A 21,911-nucleotide genomic window follows, 5' to 3' on the forward strand; every position below is an offset into this window, starting at 1 on the left:
ATTGGTCAAGGAAGTGGTTTGGAGGCTCAAAGGACTAATGTAGTTTTTGAGGGAGTTGGAGTTAGAGCTGAATAAGGCTGTATTAAAAGGTTATACTCCAGTAATAAATATCCAGATAAGATGAAACCATGAATTTATCATGACACAGTTCCACATAGTTACATGATTTTCTCCTATATCAGGAAACTGGATTCAGAGTTGATGTTTTGGGGGACTGGGTTTGATAGGTAGGTCTTTGGTAATCTTTGCCCCATGAGTTTCAGAAATGCACTGGGGGCAAAAGTTCAGGAGCAAATGATAGGTAAGGAAGCTCCATTAGTGAGTGTAGATTCTTTCAAAGAGTTTTTGGCTGAGAAAGTAAAGACCAGGATAGGCAAGCAGAAACAGGGAGGTATACTGGCAAAAACGATTTTACTTTATGGGTGAGAAAGACCTTAATATGTCAAGAGAAAACAAAGGAACCAGAGAGAGGAAAGATCTTAAAGGGAAGGAAAGAGAGGGGCTAATGAGACTGCAGGATCCAAAGTGCTTTTAGACTTACAGTTTTTGGGTCCCATGATAGAGCCTCTGATAAACTTGAGAACAGTCTTCTCTACCAACAAAATACCTAACCATTCACAATGTCATGTTCTCTGGACATTACTAGAAGTAGAAACAAATCACCTATCTCATCCTTCATAAATAATAAAGGTAGGAAAAACACAACAGTGTGGACATTTAATGCAAAAAAAGACAACAGGGTGAATGTCAAGAAAAACATAAGTCTACAAATGGTATTGAAAATGATTTTAAGTTTAGTGATTTCTTTTAAATGTTGTTAAAAGTATACTTTAAAAATTTCGATGTTTACTGGTTTTAAAATTATGCTTTCTTTATAATTTTACCTTTAAAAAGCTCTTTTCCTTCAGTCTAATACAAATACATTAAGAATCATTTATCTTTGTTATTATTGCAGAAGCAACACTGTTTCTATTTGTGTGCTTTAGTCTGTGCCTAAATGCCATGGTGTTATTAGTGACATCAGCAAGAATACGAAAGTTGCAGCCACAAATTGGTCTTCTCATCATTGGATCTCATGATCTCATGTATACGAATATTTTTTAAAGTGACCTGCTGCTATACAAGATGGCAATGAATGTTTTAGTATTTATATTAAGTGATAGTTCTTGTACCATTTTGTCAATAATATTAAGAAAAAAGATATCATCTGTAATCACTTTTAATTATTATAAAGAAAAACTTGAAACTGTAGCTATAGAATTTTATGTTGTGTTAATTTTTTTTCAGAAGGTAACATTTTAGTTCATAATATCAATCCACGTGAGTTAATTTACAGAAGTAATACATACTTTAATAAAGTCAAACACTGTAGAAATGTATCAAGAATGAAAGCTAAGCATTTCTGTCTCCCCTTCTTCCTACCTTGAGGATGGGGTTAAGGGAGTAGGGTAAACATTTTTAGCAGGGTTTTTTGTATCCTTTCATATATTTTCCTACACATATAACTTGGACTCAGAAAGTACACCGCAGATCACAATTTCAAGTATTGACAAAGACCAGGAAAGTGGCAGAAATGAGCTAAGAGGGCGTTGGCTCAGTGCCAGAATGACCATAGAAGGTAATGGGGCTGTTGGGCACCTAAAAATATGCATACTTCTCCTAAAGGAAGCAAACTCAGTAGATGTGTGTAGACAAATACTTGTAGACAGTTACAAAAATTTTTTCAAGGGAAGTCAAGAAATTCCGTATCTTTTAATTAAAACTCAATTTTTAACATTGGAATTAGGTAGATCTGGATTTGAGCCTGTCCCTAACCGTTTACTAGCTTGCATGATTTACTTGGTCTGAGTCAGTTTCCTCATCCATATTGTGGGGATAACTATCTATTCTTAAGACTTTAGGAGGAGGATTAAATAGTATATCATGGGTTCAATGTAATGCCTAATGCTGATAAATGATGACTGCCTATGACCATTAGTTGTCTGGTTTTAGGAGTATGGGAAGGGGATTGACTGCAAAGGGACCCAGAGAGCTTGTTTGGGTGCTGGAAATGTATGTCTTGATTGTAGTAGTGATTGCAGTACCACACGTGCTTGTTAGAACCCATCAAACTGTACATTTTGGAATTAGTGAACTTTTTGCATGTAAATTATACATCAACAAAGGTAACTGCCTTTTTTTAAAGGCAGTTTTTAAAAAGGTAACTGCCTTTCCCTTCTCTCTGTACTTCAGCTTCATCAACTATTAAAACAGAGTTGAGGGCTTCCCTGGTGGCGCAGTGGTTGAGAGTCCTCCTGCTGATGCAGGGGACACGGGTTCGTGCCCCGGTCCGGGAAGATCCCACGTGCCGCCGCAGAGCGGCTGCGCCCGTGAGCCATGGCCGCTGGGCCTGCGCATCCGGAGCCTGTGCTCCACAACGGGAGAGGCCACAACAGTGAGAGGCCCGCGTACTGCAAAAATAATAATAATAATAAATAAAATAGAGTTGATATAAAAAAATCCAACATTTTTTATCATCTGGCTTCTCCTACTGTCTCTCCCAACCCCAGTCACAGACCACCCATACACTGCAAAAGATTTTGCCTGTTGGGAAACCAAGGAAGAAAGAAATGAAAACCACCTTTATTTGTTACACTTTGTTCCTGTACTAAGCTGACCATGTAGGTACTGTGCCTGATACATCATTTGAGTAAAACAGGTCACTAGTCACTTTCCAGAAATGTTATAATGTAATCAGCAAACTAATAACCTACAGTTCAGTAATAAACTATGAAATTTAATCAACCAAGAAGAAAATTAGAAGCAAAAGCAACATACTTGGTATTTCCGTAAATGAGAGTAAAATACATAAGTAGCAGCACAGTGTGTGTGTGTGTGTGTGTGTGTGTGTGTATGGATGGATATATATACTTCACAGACTCACCCCAAGTCATCCTTTGAGGCCAGTACTACCCTGATACCAGAAAAAGAAAACTACAGACCACCTTCCCTTACTTATGTAGATGCAAAAATCCTCTTAACAAAATACTGGTGAACCAAATCCAGCAGTATATAAATAGGATTGTAAACTATGACCAAATGGAATTCTTCCTAGGAATGTAAGGTTCAACATAGGACAGTCAGTGTGATACGCCATATTGATAGAATAAAGGACAAAAATCACAGGGTAGACACAAACATTTGACAATAGCCAATAACATTTCATAATAAAAACACTCAATAAAAGAGAACTTCGTCAACCTCATAAAGAGCACCTGCGAAAAACCCACAGCTAACATACTTAATGGTAAAAGACTGCAAGCTTTCTCTCTAAGACCAGTAGCAAGACAAGGATGTCCGTCTGCTCTCGCTACTTCTATTCACCATTGTATTGGAGGGTCTAGGCAGGGCAAATAGACAAGGAAAAAAGGCATCTTAATTGGAAGGGAAGAAGTAAAACTATCTCTGTTTATAAACATGACATGTATATAAAAAATCCTAAGAAATTCATAAATACCTATGAGAGCTAATAAATTCAGCAAGGTTGCAGAATACAAGAAAAAATGTATTCTTATATACTAGCAATGAACAACTGAAAATCAAGTTAAGAAAACAATTCCATTAACAATAGCATCAAAAAGAATAAAATGAATAAATATAATAAAATGTGAAACTACTACTCAGAAACTATAAAATATTGTGAGAAAATTTAAAGAATACCTAATAAATGGAAAGGCATTGCATCATATTTATGTATCTGAAGAATTAATATTGTTAAGAATTAGTATTGTTTATACCCCCCAAGTTGATCTACAGATTCATCACAATCCAAATCAGAATTTCAGCTGTCGTTGCAGAAATGGACAAGCTGATTTTAAAATTCGTTTAGAGGGAATTCCCTGGTGGTCCAGTGGTTAGGACTCCGCGCTTTCACTGCCGAGGGCCTGGGTTCAGTCCCTGGTCGGGGAACTAAGATCCTGCAAGCCGTGTGGCATGGCCAAAAAATAGATAAATAAAATAAAATAAAATTCGTTTAGAAATTGAAGTGATTCAGAATAGCCAAAATAATATCAAAAAAGAAGAACAAACTTGGAGTACTCATACTTCCCAATTTCTGAAGCTACAATATCAATATCAGTATGATATTAAGCTCTAGTAATCAAGAGTGTGTGGTACTAGCATAAGGATACACATTATAGATCAATGGTGTAGAATTGAAAGTCCAGAAAGAATACATTTATGATCAATTGATTTTCAGAAAAGTGTGAGGATAATTCAGTGGGGAAAAATAATCTTTTCATCAAATTGTGGTGAGACAACTGGTTATCCACATGTGAAGGAGTGAATTTGACCCTTATCTCACTCTGTACACAGCAATTAACTCAAAATGGCCAGAGACCAAATGTAAGTGCTAAAACTATAAAACTCTTAGAAGAAAACATAGAGGTAACTTTGTGACCTTGGATTAGGAAATGGATTCTTAGATATGACACCAAAGTATAAGCAACAACAACAAAAATAGGTTAATTGAATTGTCTCAAAATCAAACAACACCTGTATCTCAAACACTTATTTCAACATCAGAAAACACCTTTACATCAAGAAGTGAACAATTAAACTACAGAATGGGAGAAAATATTTGTGAATCATATATCTGATAAGTTTTTACAATATGTAAAAACTCACAACTCAACAACAACAAAAAGGCAATTCAACCAATTAAGAAATGGGCAAAGTATTTGAATAGATATTTCTCCAAAGAATATACATAAGTTCCCAATAAACACACGAAAGGAACCTCAACATCGTTACTCGTTAGGGGAATGTAAATAAAACCACAGTGAGATACTACTTCACACCCACTAGCTGTAATAAAAAGGTGGACAGTAACATGTTGGTGAGGATATGGGGAAATTGGAACACTTACACATGGCTGTTGGAAATGTAGAATTGTACAGCCATTTGAAAGACAGTTTGGCATTTGCTCAGAAAGATAAGCATAGCGTTATCAAAAGGCCCAGCAATTCCACTCTATGAGTATCCTCAAGAGAATTGAAAATATGTCCACACAAAAACTTGTATACACAGATATTCATAGCAGTATTCGCAAAAAAGTGGAAACAACCCAGATGTCTGTCAGCTGATGAATGGATAAACAAAAGGTGGTTTATCCATACAATGGAATACTATTTGTCCATGAAAAGGAGTGAAGTACTGATTCGTGGTACAACATGGATGAACCATGTAAACATTATGCAAGGCAAAAGAAGCCAGACACATAAGATCGGATATTGTATGATTCCATTTATATGAAATGTCCAGAATAGGAAAACCCCATAGAGACAGAAACTAGATTAGTTGTTGCTAGGGGCTGGAGGAGAACAAAAAGAGGAATAACTGCTAATAGGTACACTTTTTGGGGGCGGGTGGTGAAAGCATTCAGGCACGAGATAGTGACAATGGTTGCACAACTTTCTGAACATACTAAAAAACTGGATTGCACACTTTAAAAGGTGAGTTTTATGTGTGAAGTATATGTCAGTAAATCTCACTGGAAATATAGGAATGTAATTCTGTTTTTTTCTGGATTTCTGAATCCCTTCAAACCTTCATACTTACTCTTGTGAACCACCGAAGTCACAGGTAGGAACCTTTGAACCCAAATAGTCTTTAACTGAGCCCCTTTCTAGTTTGTTTTGTGGGTTCTTACATCAGTGATTCACACTGTTTTAGAATAAAGAAAATTATTTCCATCTGCATGAACATTGTCACTGAGATACTCACCAGTGGGATTCATAACTGTCTTGCATGTCCTTTCAGGGATATGATGCATTCTCTGAATACTGGGAACTTGTGTTTGTTTAGTATTTGTACTTTGACTAATAGTTCATTGTCATCATGCCCTTATTTGAAGACATTTCCAATGTAAAATCTTACTAACATAATTTAGGAAGTCTAAACATAAGAACATTGAACTCCCAAATGTCTTTTAAGAATGTGGTTTGGGCTTCCCTGGTGGCGCAGTGGTTGAGAGTCCACCTGCCGATGCAGGGGACACGGGTTCGTGCCCCGGTCCGGGAGGATCCCACATGCCACGGAGTGGCTGGGCCCGTGACCATGGCCACTGAGCCTGCGCGTCCAGAGCCTGTGCTCCGCAATGGGAGAGGCCACAGCGGTGAGAGGCCCGCGTACCGCAGGGGGAAAAAAAAAAAAGTAGAATGTGGTTTGAAAATTAGAATGTTTATTTCCATAAAAAGTAAGGTTGTAAATGATCATTATTATTTTAAGTGGCAGGTGGGTTCAGGCCAGTTCATAAAAGTCTATTAAATCCAAAATGAATACCTGCAGTTAAAAAGCTGTGGAAGTAATACTTTTAGAATACCAGTAATTAAATAAAGTAGAAAATAAACTCTGTCTCCAAGGGACTTCTTAACCTTTCTTTGCACGAAACGTCTCATTATAGGTATTTGTTAGACACTATGAAGCCTGTTTTCAGAAGTATGTACTGAATTTTTCATACACTCTCAAGGCATTTGCAGACATCTTATTAGTTCAGCTATGACCTGGGGAAGGTGTGTACATTAGTCTGCTTGGGCTGCCATAACAAAATACCACAGACTGGGTGGCTTAAACAACATAAATTTATTTTTTGCAGTTCTGGAGGCTAGAAGTCCAAGGTCAGGGTGCTGTCAGGGTTGGTTTCTGATGAGGTTCCTCTTCCTGGCTTGCAGTGTCCTTCTCACTGTGTCCTCACATGGCCTATTCTCTATGTGCAGATGGAGAGAGAGATATCTGATATCTCTTCTTAAGGAAACCAGTCTTATCGGATTAGGTCCTCACCCTTATGACTTCCTTTAATGTTAATTATCCCCTTGAAGGCCCTATCTTCAAGTATAGTCACATTGGGCATTTGGGCTTCAACATATTAATTTTGGGTGACAATTCAGTCCCTAACAGTGTACTACTCTATACCTTATTTGACCAGGTAGAAATAACTATATTATAATCACTTTTAAAAAAATGAGATTGGGCACAATCAGAGCTTAAGACCTATAGATTCTATGTAAGCTGATATAGCCACCATGGAGAACAGTATGGAGGTTCCTTAAAAAACTCAAAATAGAACTACCATATGACGCAGCAATCCCACTACTGGGCATATACCCTGAGAAAACCATAATCAAAAAAAAAACATGTACCACAGTGTTCATTGCTGCTCTATTTGCAATAGCCAGGACATGGAAGCAACCTAAGTGTCCATCAACAAATGAATGGATAAAGAAGATGTGGCACGTGTATACAATGGAATATTACTCAGCCATAAAAAGAAATGAAAGTTATTTGTAGTGAGGTGGATGGACCTAGAGTCTGTCATACAGAGTGAAGTAAGTCAGAAAGAAAAACAAATACTGTATGCTAACACATATATATGGAATCTAATGGTTCTGATGAGCCTAGGGGCAGGACAGGAATAAAGGTGCAGACAGATGTAGAGAATGGACTTGAGGACGTGGGGAGGGGGAAGGGTAAGCTGGGACAAAGTGAGAGAGTGGCATGGACATATATACACTCTACCAAATGTAAAATAGATGGCTAGTGGGAAGCAGCTGCATAGCACAGGGAGATCAGCTTGGTGCTTTGTGACCACCTAGAAGGGTGGGATAGGGAGGGTGGGAGGGAGGCGCAAGAGGGAGGGGATATGGGGATAGATGTATACATATAGCTGATTCACTTTGTTATACAGCAGAAACTAACACACCATTGTAAAGCAATTATACTCCAATAAAGATATTTTAAAAACCCTATAGATTCTAAAGTAATTTAGAAAAAAAATTAATATGCCTCCACAACATGAAAATTTGGAAAGTCCAGGGATGGTATTAAGTTCTCAAAAATGACTTCTGGTTATTAAAATCACAAACAATCCCAAAAAGGAATGAATGGCAAAAAAATCTAAGGAAATTAGTGGTTCCTCAATGACTTCAGACTAATTAAGAACATATCCCCAAGATAAAAAGGATATTTAACCAAGAATAAATTATAAGTATTACTAATATAGAGAAGATGCAAGATTGAGTTCAGCAAAAATACCAAGGGCAACAAAATGGTCTTATAAACATGTCTTTGTAAAATAAAGAATAACAAATGTTTATAGGGCTGTTGCTTGGGCAGATGGTGTAACACTGGTGATGTTTATGTCCCCTCTGTCAAATATGCTCTTCAAACCGAAAGGGTAAGAGTAACTATATCTGAAAACCTTCTTGAAGGCCATATGTGCAAAGATTATAGGAGTTCATTCAGGTATTCTAAATAACTTAAAGAGTTCTGACTTAGGTGCTAAGACTTCCAAGGAATGAGAGAAGGAAAGAAAGATCAGATGACTGGAAACAGGAAATGCAATTTTGATTTTCCAAACTGGGGCAGGAGGGATGAGAATCCCACAAACCAGCAATTAGTGATAATCGCTCTAGGGAAGATTATACAAAAGAGAAGAAATGGTTTATGAATACCTAGGAAAGGAAATAAATGTACAAGCCATATGAATTTGGTTAGAACAATGTTAGCAAACCTTATTTCCTTTACAGATTGATAGTAGAAATGTCAGAGGCAAATGCTTAGTAGCTTCTACAGGGGTCTAACAAATTCTCTTATACCCTTTGCACAATTTAGAAAAATTTGGTCTGCATACTAGAACAACATCTAATACAATAACCATCCTAACCAGAAATGACTACTTTTTAAAATTCCTGTGGTCAGCATTTTGCATCCTTTAATGAATAACACACACAAAAAAGGAATTTGAATGAAAAGGAATGAAGATAGTTTAAGGGACTTATGGGACAACATCAAGCGGACAGCTGTATGCATTATAATTAAATTATAAAAAGTTAAAGAGAGAATCTTAAAAGTGGCCAGAGAAAACTTGTTACATGCAAGGGAATCCCCATAAGCCTATTAGCAGATTTTTTAGCAGAAACTTTGTAGGCCAAAAGGGAGTTGCATGATACATTCAAAGTGCTGAAAGAAAAAAACTGCCAACCAAGAATAGTTTACCCAGCAAAATTGTCCTTCGGAATTGAAGGAGGGATAAAGAGTTTTCCCGACAAGCAAAAGATGAAGGAGTTCACCACCATACCGCCTCACAAGAAATGTTAAAAGGACTTCAAGTTGAAATGAAAGGGTGCTAATTAGTAACAAGAAAACATAAAGTATAAATCTCACTGGAAAAGGTAAATGTATAGTTAAATTCAGAATACTCTAATGTGTTGGGGGTGAGTAAATCACTTGTAAGTCTAGTATGAAGGTTAAAAGATAAAAGTATTAAAAGTAACTGTGACTACATTTGTTACAAATACTCAGGGTGAAAAGATATAAATTGTGACATCAAAAACATAAAATGGGGGGGCTTAAAAAGGTAGAGCTTTAGTATGCATTCAATGTTAACAGCTTAAAATAGACTGTTATAAACATAAGATATTTAAGCCTCATGAGAACCACAAAGCAAAAATTTATAGTAGATACACAAAAGAGAGAAAGAAATCTCATCAGACCACCACAGAAGATCATCAAATCACAAACGAAGAGAGCAAGAGAAGAAAAAAGGAACAAAGGAATTATAAAAAAGCCAGAAAACAATGAACAAAATGGCAACAGTAAGTCCACTGTGGATTTCTTTCTATTCTTCTTGGTTAGGACTGCCTGTTGTCCTGTGTCTGAATTTTTTTTTTTAACATGTTTTTTCCCACTTTTTCAGACACGGGACAACAGGCAGTGTAAGACTGTGATCTCTGAGAAAAGGGAAACAAATCAGAATGAGTTCTTTTATTGCACTAGCTTTCTACCTGGAGAAAGCTGGTCCATTACCCATTGTTCCCTCATGACCATCAGCAGGAGTTCTGTGTTTGAGTTTTTAAAAATCTTTTTGTTGCTACTAAGAATTGTGTCTTCTGTATCTTCTGACTGGCCATTGTTTGTATTTACAAAGGCTTTTGATTTTTTGTATGCTTATTTTATATCCTGGTACTTTACTAATTTTCATATTGTTTATAACTTTTTCTTTTGACTGTCTTGGGTTTTTTAAATAGATACACAATCATATCATCTACAGATAGATGTAGTTTTACCTCTTCTTTTTTTACCTCTTCTTTTTCAATCCTTATGCCTATAATTGTCTTTTCTTATCTAATTGCCCTGGCTAATACCATGGTGGGCACTCCCATCTTCCATTCCCATTTTTAGTAGAAAAGCCTCCTACTTGAGTAAGAAGCTTGCTAATTTTAGTTTGGTTTTATATTGTTTGCTTCTGCTCCAGATGTTTTAAATTATTTTCTCAATAGATTACCAGCTCTTTGGTGGCAGGGACTATGCCTCTTACTTATGTATCAACCTACCATTCATTCATGTGTTTGAGCAGGTATGGAGTATCTTCTCTCCTAGTCACTGGGTTACAAAACAAAACAAACCCAGCTATGTCCCAGCCCCACATCACACTTCTCCACCCCACCTTGCCCCACCAAGATTAAGATCTGGTGGGGAATATAGACTTTACACAGATAACAGAAGTGTGATAAATTTTCAAAAAGTGATAGTATTAGATACTCTAGGAACCTACAACAGAATGACGTAACCTAGTATGGGGGAATCAGGAGATGCCTTCCTAAATAAAGAATATATTAAAGAAAGGTCCAAAGGCAAGAGAGACAGCTGACCCTTTTCAGAAAGAAATCTAATATTTCTGGAGAGGAAAATAGAGTGGGAAAGTGAATCACAAAAGATGAAGCTTTTGGAGTAGTTGGGAAGACTCGAAGGGTGGAGAGTTTGGTAAGCCTTATTAGGATTTTGGACTTTTTCTTTAAGTAAAGTAAAATAGGAACGATGTTGGGGGTGTATATATGTGTGTACATATTTTGATGTTTGATACCTGTTCTTATTGCACAGTGAAAATGAGATTGTAGGATGCTGAGCATATAAGTTACTTGTAACTGCTGCTCATTAACTTTTAAACCAGGTCTTCCCCCATAACAAACTGGAATAGCTGGTGGCAGGTGGGTTTTAACTCTGAAAGTTAAGTACTGTTTCTTTTACAAGCAAGAAGTATATTCACGTCTAAATTCTTTTTTTAAAAAAAGTAAGGAACACAAATTTCTTAGTGAATTTGAATTTTTAATCCATCCAATTACTAGCTCTTTGAAAAACTTACTACGTTGCTATAAGCTGTTTTTCTCACCTGTAAAGTGAACTGTTGTTTTAAGGATGAGCTGAGGAAAGCCTTGTGAGGCACTTAGGATTTGGCTGGCACGTATCTATCACATCTTAGCTGTATTTATCAGCTCTTCTTTAAGAACTTTAGTTCTTAAATAAAAAGAACAACAATAAACAAAGAAAGATACAAAGCAACAGGGATGCAGAGACCATAGATTTAGACATCCTGTTAATGATGATGTTCTGATTATGCAGGTGAGCAAACTAAATCTTAGGAGAAATCATTCAGTTAAGACTCATGACTAACTAAACAGTAGAGCTGAGGTTTGATTCCACAGAGTCTGGTTCCAGAGCTCAAACTCACTACCCTATGGCCTCTTTTCCTAAAACAGCACATATCTCTTTTAGAAGATTCTCTCTTGTATTGCAGTAAAAAAACTACAAAACCATGTTTCAGCTTGGCAAGAAGAATAATAAATGGGGACAATTGATTACCTTTGGTATTTGGTTAGTAGGATTAAAAAAAGAGTTAAGTCGTAAAAAATTATTTCCTGATTTAGGTGATACTGAAACTTTTTCTTGTTTTCTAGGAGTGCTAGTTAATTAGCTGGTGTACTAACTAGTCAGCTGCTAATGCATAGTTATAGAAGTAATGTTTTATCAGACTATATTTTTCCAGTATATGGCATCTTTAAAGGGGGACTTCTATGAGAATGTCTAGCATGGCTGCAATGTAGTTAAAGTCAGGAGGTGATGTGTGTACGTCCTCGTATGTGTGGGGTTTTCTTCTCTCAGGAGTTCGGGGTGGGACATTAGGGAAAATATAGTGAGCTTTATATCAACAAAGCAGTTTGGGGCGGTGCTCTCTGATTATAACATAGAAATAATTGTATTTTGTAAGTGGCATTTTTGTAAAAATGGCAGAACACCTAAATTAAGTAGCCCACTTACTTCATGTGATACTTAGAATAAGAAATATCTAATAATGTAATCTCAAAGAAAGGAATAGTTATTTGATGTTATTAGAAATTATCATTGATTTCTTAACTTCTAAATCGGATTGTTTTTAAATAGAGTAAATGTGTGGGAAATTAGCAATAGTATCGTGTTTTATGTCTTAAAGTACTGTTATTTCATTTTTTTAAATCATCAATAATACTTATGAAATTATAATATTTTATTTCACACAGTATTTATCAGACCTCTTTATTTAGAATGACAGGGAATGAACTATAGTCTCTTTGCCTGTTTTTTTTGATAATATGAATAAATCTTTTAAAGAACTCTGTGCCTGTTGTAGCAAATTCGGTCGGTGCTGGAGTATACAAAGGAGGACTTCCTCTCTAATTTCAGTTTGTATACACCGTTAGACTCTTCTGTGTGTGTGTGTGTGTGTGCAAATGCATGTACATACATATATCATATGCCTATGTAACATGTGCACAGTAACTATACAGACATCACTTAAAAGTTAAAGTTAGAGCATATGCTAATGTTACTCTGAAACATACTTAACTCAATGTGCATATCTTTCCAAGTGAGTACATATAGAATTACTTAATTCAGTTTTTTGAATATTTTATTGTAAGGCTGTTTTTAGTTTATTCATTTACATGCTGACGGAGATGTAGATTAAGTTCTATTTTTTTCTATTATAAAGAATTCTACTAAGCCTTATAAGATAGGTATTATCTGCTCTGTTTTTGAGATGAAAGTAAGACACAAAGAGGTTATGTAACTTGCCCTAAATTGCACAGCAAGTAAGAAGTGAAGCTGGTGTTAGAATCCTAGCAATCTAGTCCAGAATCCACAGTCTTAGATACTGCATTATGTTATTGTTTTCCTTCTGCCTATCTTTACTCTGTTTACTGAATTAGAATAAAAATTTAATGTATAAAATATATCTAATATTAAAACTCTCCTGAGGATAATTTAATATGCTGCCTTAAGGATATTGGAAACCTTAGGGTCACAAATTACACAGCTTTAATTTGGAGTTGTATCTACTATAGAAGTAAGAAGGTTTAAGCCATTGGCTCGCAAATGTTAATGTGCATACAAATCACTGGGAGTGGGGGATGATCTTGTTAAAATGTAAATTCTGATTCAGTAATCTGGGGTAAGGCCTGAGACTCTGCATTTCTAATAAGCTCCCAGTAATGCCAGTACTACTGATATACTTGTAAGTAGCAAAGGTTTAGGCAACTTATACTGACCTTTGGCAAATCTTGTTAGTTGTTTTATTGAATCAGTTTCTTATACCATTTTGTTTAGGATACCAATTTTCATAGGTTGTACACATTAAAGAAATAATGTGGGAGCTTTCTAGTAGTTTCATTTCTATGTCTGTAGCATTTAACATTGTTAGGAAAAATAAGTTGTGGCTTCTGTGGTACTAATGCACAGTACTTAAATAAATAACTGTAATCAGATTTATTTGTGTAATAAATATAGCTTACACACCTTTGTTACCATTTCCACTGTATCATTTTTAATGGAGGGAAACATAACATTTCTTTTCATTTTGAAGGCTGTAGCTGTAGTTGAACTACGAAGGTTGTTTTATCACTTATTTTATTCTTTAGTAATAGTAAAAATATATTTTACACAGTTACAAAAATGAATTCCTCTTCAGTGCTGTCTGTCAGGCACTACATCAAGTGCTTAATTGGCATGATTTCATTTAATCATCATGAACTCCCTCATTTATTCATCATTTGTTAGCTCTTTGAGCACCTGCTCTGTTCTAGGAACCGTGCATACAGTGATGCGGCAAGTTTACACAGATTCTGCTGTCCTAGAACTTAGCGCATTGGGGGATGCTATACAGTAATCAAGCAACCATAGAAGTGTGATGGTTGTAAAAGATAAGTTATTAATTATAATATTTGCTATTGTCTCTACTCTTTGAACCATCAAGAGAATTCTGCTTTTGCCATCTAAGTTTCTCCCACCTGGCTTCCTCCTCTGCCCCACTCCAGGGAGAATTCTTTCTCTGTCAGCTGGATTCCTGAACTGTTTTGTTGCCAAATTGACCTAATGCATAGAGAGAGAGAAAACTTTAGAAGTAAAGATGAGCAGCTTTGTAGAAAGAAAAAGAACAGAGGTAGATGGAAATAATTTATAATAAAACTAAATTAAAATTTTAAAAACAGCTGAGGGACACTTTACTAATTTAAAGGAGTAAATAATCTCTACTTTAAATGGGAGTCTTTTTAAAACCACTTTTATTTTACTAGGTGACACTTAGTAACTCATTTCAGTAAGTTACTTGAATGCTTCCATTTGCCCAACTTTGTGGTAGGAGGTGTAGAAAATCAGGGGCTACCAAAATAGGGTATAATCATGTCCCTACTCTAAAGACTGTTAGAGTTGTTGATGAGAAGATGTTGAAGGATTTAGAAGGTAATGCAGAACATAGGACATGGGACACCATGTGTGACCCCAGCAGTAAGCACATTCTGGGCTAATTAAGCATGCTTTTAGAGGAATGCTGTTTTTAAAAAGTATGTGATTGTCTCTTTTCTGGTAATAGTACTAAGTTATCTTTTCACTATTAACTTGATAGAAAATTCTTTCTGGTATTAATTAGATCTATATATTTGGCCTTTATATTACACTACATTGTTGTGATTTCCAAAACATTTTGATTTCCCTACTACTATTATAATTTTGAGCTGCATAGTACTGTTTTGAAGATTATTGTAAGAGACTTTAATTTCATTTCTGGATATTACAAGTAGCTCTATGTACCTGTTTTTCTATTAGAGGGAGAATCTGAAATTTTTTTTTTAATTTTATCTTGGAAATTAGTTTATTCATTATGTTTAATTTTAGGAAATGGTGCTCTTGCAGAACATTCTGAAAATGTGCATATTTCAGGAGTGTCAACTGGTAAGTCATTTTTTGTAATGTTTAAATTTCATGCATGACTTCTGTGGTAAATATTGACAGCCACCTGGTATCTTATGAAGTGATATTTGGCTATAAAAATTATTACTGCTTTTTGCAGCATGTAATAAGGAATGAAGTAACTGGAACATGGAGAAATTCTCATAAGATAAAATTGATACTTGCATGCCCATGGATTGATTATATTTTTCCAAACGGACTGCATAATTATTTTTCCATACAAACACTGAGCCAAGAGAAAAGTTAGCTCAAGTTGAATTAGTGTTTTCTTTACATACAAAGTTATATGAAATGAAATTTATTAAAATGTAATTTTGAATGCTATTCCTAGCATTAGAGCCTTAGAAATTAAGCATTTTGCTTGATTTTTTAGATTAAAAATACTACTATGCATAAAACTGTAGTACTTGAGTGCACAATTTATATGTTATTAAAAAGCAACCCAACAACATATTTGTGTGCATGAAATTCAGAAACTTGTTGAGGTAAATGCATTTTTTCCACTCATCTAAGCTTTTATAACTTAATAATGATTTAAGGGCCCATAACTGTTAAAATGTTCATTCTTAAATATGTAAAATAAAAAACAAGGAACTACTATATAGCATGGGGAAATATATTCAATATCTTGTAATAAACTGTAATGGAAAAGAATCTGAAAAAGAATATATATACATGTATACACACACACACACACACACACACACACATAATTGAATCACTTTGCTGTGTACCTGAAACTAACAAAACATTTTAAATCAACTACACTTCAATAAAAAAAAATTTTTTTTTCATTCTTGGGCGACTTCCACAACTTTGATACCAATTTTGCATTATCAACTACAATTACTAGGAGAGCAGAATCTTGAATTTTTTGCCTATATGGAAATTGAGTTTCTTACTATTATTTTATTATTTCCCTATATTCTTGATAAGTTTTGTGTGATTAAAATAATTGTACTTGGTATATTTGTCAATTTATTGATTGATTTCTTCATGTCTTCTTGGAATTTTTTGGTTATTTTTTTCTCATGAAGGAAAACTGAATGTTTTTCTCTTTTGTTTTATGTCTCATTTTATATTCAGAAAGTGAATAGACTTAACAAGTACTCTAAGAGTTAGTCTGTGCTAGGCCAAACAGATTGACGATCCTGGTTTCCTGAAAATGAAAAGCAGGCGCTTTTGCAGCCTGCGTTAATTCTTTTACAGTGTGTTTCCCCATTTTCATATGCTTTCAAATGGCATACAGTTGTGTACGTCAAGTTAAAAAAGGTTCGTTTAGAGTTGATCTTAATTTTCTCCCTTTTTCTACTTTGGATAGCTAATGAAAATTATGATTACTTTTCCAAGTTGTAATTATGAAGTAAGAAGTTGTGTAGAAACATTTAATTTACACAGCTGAATAGTTACTGTCTAATTCAGTGATTTTCAGATTCTTTGTTCTCAGGACCCCTTTTAAGCTTTTAACAATATCAGGGACTGCTCAGGCTGCCATAACAAAATACCAAAGTCTGAGTGGCTTAAATAATAGATATTTATTTTCTCACAGTTCTAGAGGCTAGACCTCCAAGGTCAAGGCGCTGGTGGGATTGGTTTCTGGTCTGAAGACCTTTCTTCCTGACTCGCAGATGGTGCCTTCTCGCTGTGTCCTCACATGACCTTTCCTCTATGTGCACTCAGGGAGAGAGGCCTGTGGTGTCTCTTCCTCTTCTTGTAAGGACCCCAGTCCTACAGGAGTAGGGCCCCATCCTTATGAGTTACCTCCTTAAAGTCCCTAGCTTCCAAATACAGTCACATTGAGGGTTAGGCCTTCAACAAATGAGTGTGGGGAGGACACAATTCAGCTCCTAACAAGGACTTCAAAGAGTTTTTGTTTATGTAGGTTATAGCTACTGATAATTACTGTATTAGAAATTAAAACTGAGAAGTTGTTTAAAAACTTCTTAATTCATTTGCTAATGAAAGTAGTGTCTATTGCATGCGTACATCAATAACATAATTTTATTAAAAATGTATTTTCCAAAACAAAAACATCAATAAGAAGAATGGTATTGTTTTATAATTTTGCAAACCTTTTAAAGATTGGCTTAAAAGGAGATACCTGGATTCTCACATCTGTTTCTACACTCAGCCTTTTGTAACATATTGCTTTGTTTGACAATATGAAGACAATTCAGCCTCACACGGTTGTGTAATTTGAAAAGAGAGGAGTATTTCCATAGCCATTTTCAGATAATTGTGAATATTCTTCTTTGATACTGTACCAAAGCTCAGCAAGTGGTGGTTTCTTAAAGGTTAGTTGCAAGTAGGATCTGAAACCATATCAGTGAACATTTTGTTCTCTGGTTTACAAAAATCCAGTGGCCTTTCTTGCCCTTTAAATGGGTATTTTTTTCACCATGCATCATTTCATAATATGAATTAGTTATTTGAAAATATTGGTTTGCTGAATTACGTGGATTTACAGGTTTATTTTCTCATAGTTCTGGAGGCTAGGAGTCTAAGATCAGGGTGTTAGCAGGGTTGGTTTCTTCTGAGGCACCTTTCTTTGGCTTGTAGATGGCAGTCTTCTACCTGTTATCTTCACATGGTCTTCCCTCTGTGTGTATCTGCGTCCTGATCTCTCCTCATTAGGACACCAGGCGTATTGGATTAGAGCTCACCTATATGACCTCACTGTAATTTAGTTAGCTCTTTAAAGATCCTGTCTCCAAATCCAGTCACATTCTGAGGTACTGGCAGTTAGGACTTTAACATAGGAGTATTGGGGTTGACACAGTTCAGCCCGTAACAAAATGAGTGTTTTAATTAAATGTATTTATGTGTCAATAAATTACTTAATTTCAGAGCTCAGTTAAACCTTATTTATGCCTTACTGTTTTTCTGAAGGTTGGTCTTATAAAATCTTTCTTCTGTGGAGAGAGAAGAATAACATGAAGTCTATTCCAGTCGTACCATTAAAAATATAAATGAATGCTCTCTCAAAAGGTGCTTTTGGATATACAGATTCATTGCAATTTTTCTTTATTTAGTCAATGTGGAACTGTAGAAGGTGCAATGCTTGATACAGTATAAGCCTTCTGAATTCCTTGCATCCCCAGTTGAAATGAGAGAGTCCTTTCAGTGCTAGTATAAATGGAAAATTAGCTTTTGGAAGAATCTCTAAACGTAGGACTTGCTTTCTCTTGAGACCAGCGAGCAACACGAGTGCCTCTGCTACTTTATTTGACAGTGCTCAGTGCCTTAGCTCATTCATTCTTTGCATTCTGGAAATTTTAATGACATTTTAGAAAGAATTTTAACTTACATGCAGTAGTATTTTCAGATAATTTGTGGTCCAAATCAGGACATTTTGAAAGCAAAAGGGTATACTGTTTTTAGTAATGCTGATACCACAGGCAAAACCAGAGCTATCCTGGACAGTTTGGGAGGCAGAGCCACCCTATCTGTAGCAAATTAAATTCATTCAGCATGTATTAAACACCTGATGTGAACCTTGTGCCAAGAAGGGTGGGAGTTAGCAGTAAGTAAAATAGTACTGCCACAGGAACTTACCATTTAATGGAGAAAGTAGACATGTGAAAAGTGCCCCTGTAATGTGGCCTTAATGTAGTAAATCGTATGGTAAATAATGGCCACGTTAAGTTGGATCATGAATTTATTTAAAAGGCCTCGTTACAATGTCTGGTGTGTAGTAAATGACTTCGTATTTTTCTTACTTTATTTAATTGTGAGTAGTACTAAGTACTTAGTTTTGTTTATTCATGTAATTTTTATGGGAATTAACAATTTTTGCTCGATAGTATAGTTTGGGTTCTTACGCTTAGGGTAATATGTTTCTATTTCTAACGTTCTAGTCATTTTCATCCTCCTCCTCAAATCTTTGCTTAGAGATATGTTTTTGTCCTTTTGCTGGTTCTTATGCTATAGGAATTGTCATAAGACAATGTAAATTATCAAAAAGTATACATCTAGTGGTTGTATAATGGAAAAGAATGATTGGATAAAGTATTCTTTTTTATATATTTTTTCTTTAGAACTTTTCATGGTTTGGAAATTAAAATCTGCTTTCATTTATAAAATAGAGAAAGGAGAAAAGACAAATGGTATTTTTGTAAATCTAATAATATGTGAAAATCATGAAATTATATCATAGAAACTGCAAGTAATATAATTGTATATATGAGACAATAGGAAGGCTATTTTAATGTTCTTTTTAAAAATGTCTAGATTAAATGCCTCATGTTCTTTGTTAAATGTCTAAATATGTAAAATAGCTAATGTATTGCTCATCTGCTATATAGAGTGAAACTTTTTTAGATCAGACATTGAACAAATATTTTTGATTTTTAATATGTATCCACTTTAATTGAATTTTCTCTATAATCTATATTTGGGTCAGAGTAATTCTAGATGTAATAACCTATAATGGAAAAGAATCTGAAAAAGAATAGATATATTCATATATACACATGTATAACTGAATCACTCTGCTGGATACCTGAAACTAACACAACATTGTAAATCAGCTATACTTCAATTTTTTTAAAAAAGTGTAATTCTAGGGCTTCCCTGGTGGCGCAGTGGTTGAGAGTCTGCCTGCCGATGCAGGGGACACGGGTTCGTGCCTCGGTCCGGGAAGATCCCACATGCCGCGGAGCGGCTGGGTCCGTGAGCCATGGCCGCTGAGCCTGCGCGTCCGGAGCCTGTGCTCCGCAACGGGAGAGGCCACAACAGTGAGAGGCCTGTGTACCGCAAAAAAAAAAAAAAAAAGTGTAATTCTAGATATAATTTGATTATTTCCTCATTACTCTTGATTACTTCCAAATCAGTTTTTTACTTGTTTTTACAGATTCTGTTTATGCATTATACAAGTTTCATTAAATGTTTAGAAAAATTGGAAAAAGAGCAAAAAGATTACGAAAATCACCCATTAACCCTGCATTCTTAGTATAATTAATAATATTATAATTACTTCATTTGTACTTTTTCTGTGCATACCTTAAAGGTAATTGTATATGCATTTGGATTGTAACTAATTTTATCTCCTGCCTTTTCTACTTAACATTTTATAGAATATATTTTTTACATAGTTATTTTAATGCCTGTATAAAATTTCCATCCTGTGGCTATATTGTAATGTTCTTAAATGTATCAATGGATTCTTTTCCAATGGGTTCTCCCTAGTCTGGATCATGTTGCAAGGAACATATTAATATATATTTAGCCCTTTTTTAATTTCTGAGATTATAGCCCTTTTTTAATCTCTGAGATTATTTCTTTAGCATAGATTTCTAGAATTGGAATTACTGTATCAAACGTCATAAATAATGTAGTGACTCTAGAAACCTTTTGTCAAATTGCCTTCAAAAAGGATTGTATTGATCTACACAGCTATCTGCAAGGTATGAGAGCACTTACACTGCATATAATCATGTTTTTCCGGTTTAACTGTTTCCTTACTATGTTTCTATTAAAGTCCCAACCATTTATTTTCCCCAGACTGTTCAGAAATGTAACTGTTTATTTCTCTTTTTGATTCATGGCCTGGAGTTGTGACATTGCAAAGAATAAAAGAATAGGATTGGCTTTCATGGTTAGGCAAAAACTACCCTGAAATTTAAAAAAGATTTTCTGGTTGCTAGTAGGAACAGGTGTTGGGGCATGTGCTTTCTCGACTAGAAAGTGTTTATGTGTGAAGTTTAACACATTATTCCCAATTCACCAGTGATACAGCTGCTAAATGTTCGTACCTCATAACATCCGCAGCTAAAAGCTCTACCTGAGGTTAGCCTGATCTTGAGTCTACTTTACATTTGACTTCAAATCTTTTGTCAGGCAAGGCTGAAATTTCTGAGTGTGGAGAAAGAGAGTTATCTGCTTGGGAAGTTTCTTTCTTAATCCTTGTTCGTATTAACTGAATTAACAGAGTATAGAAAATAGTAGTTGTTAGGCGTTGTTCTTCCTATGTTCTGTCAGAATTTTTATTTCATCAAAATCACCCTTTCTTGCTTTTGCGTTTTTTCATTTTATAGTTCCTATTCTAGTACTCAAAGGCCTAGCACACTGCTGGTCCTATAAGCCTTTCTAAACTAATAATTTAGTTGTGGCCTTTTAAAGTAGGAGATATTATTTTCTAAATTGCAGTAGTTTGCTTACAGATTGTTTAGCAACATTTTACGGAAGTGTGGAGCACTATAGTAAAATGGCTTTTGTTTTAACCACAGTTAAATAATTGTACGGTCATTTGAACTTTCTGTGGAAGAACATCTAGTCTGGTAATACTTTTATTATCCTAGAATTTTCAGATCTTCCAAACAAAAAGTCTGAAAGGAAATGAAGCTTAAACTATAATTATTTGATAGCAGTTTACAGCTTTTTTTTAATATAGAAAAGTTGCATGAATAAAGCAGCAGGTGCAAGTGGCCCTTTGTACCTTTCCTGTTATTTTAATGTTATTTTCAATTATTCAGTTAAATACCTGGACCTCTTGCTACGCTTATGAAAAAGAATTTCACCAGTTCTTTTGTCCAATACAGTGTCTTTTATCCATGTTTCAAATGGAGAGAAAAAAAAGAAAGCTTATATGTTTTAGGGTTTTTAGGATTTTAGAATATAAAAATAGAACTTATTGTGAACCCAAGAAACTGTCCTTCAAATGAAGAAAGTGAGTGGAGAATACAAGACAGTACATTTTTTTAAGAAACCAGCAACACATTAGTTTAGGGAACTATTAACTTTTAAAGGCATTGCCTGCCTTCAGAGTTTATTTTTGAGACACTTCAGCTTTTGGAGTAAAGCATTCCCTGTAATTTTTA

At 35.1% G+C, this 21,911-nt stretch overlaps 1 protein-coding gene across 3 annotated transcripts in view; it reads left to right on the forward strand.

The window, feature by feature from the left end:
* The window catches only part of LRP12 (LDL receptor related protein 12), a gene marked incomplete at its 5' end in the record, with an annotated part of 84,773 nt that overhangs the window by 24,987 nt on the left and 37,875 nt on the right, over positions 1 to 21,911 (forward strand). For 2 of the 3 annotated variants that reach the window (XM_082674703.1, XM_082674704.1), the window contains one exon: positions 15,019 to 15,075. The exons of the other annotated variant lie outside the window; for it this stretch is intronic. Coding sequence is in view for 1 of the 2 variants with exons in the window: in XM_082674704.1 (XP_082530830.1) it covers positions 15,019 to 15,075 (57 nt within the window). The remainder of the gene's footprint in view (positions 1 to 15,018; positions 15,076 to 21,911) is intronic. 3 annotated transcript variants of the gene reach the window in all.

The sequence above is a fragment of the Grampus griseus genome, assembly GCF_964374135.1.
Source record: "Grampus griseus genome assembly, chromosome: 17".
In the NCBI taxonomy this organism is placed as follows: domain Eukaryota; kingdom Metazoa; phylum Chordata; class Mammalia; order Artiodactyla; family Delphinidae; genus Grampus; species Grampus griseus.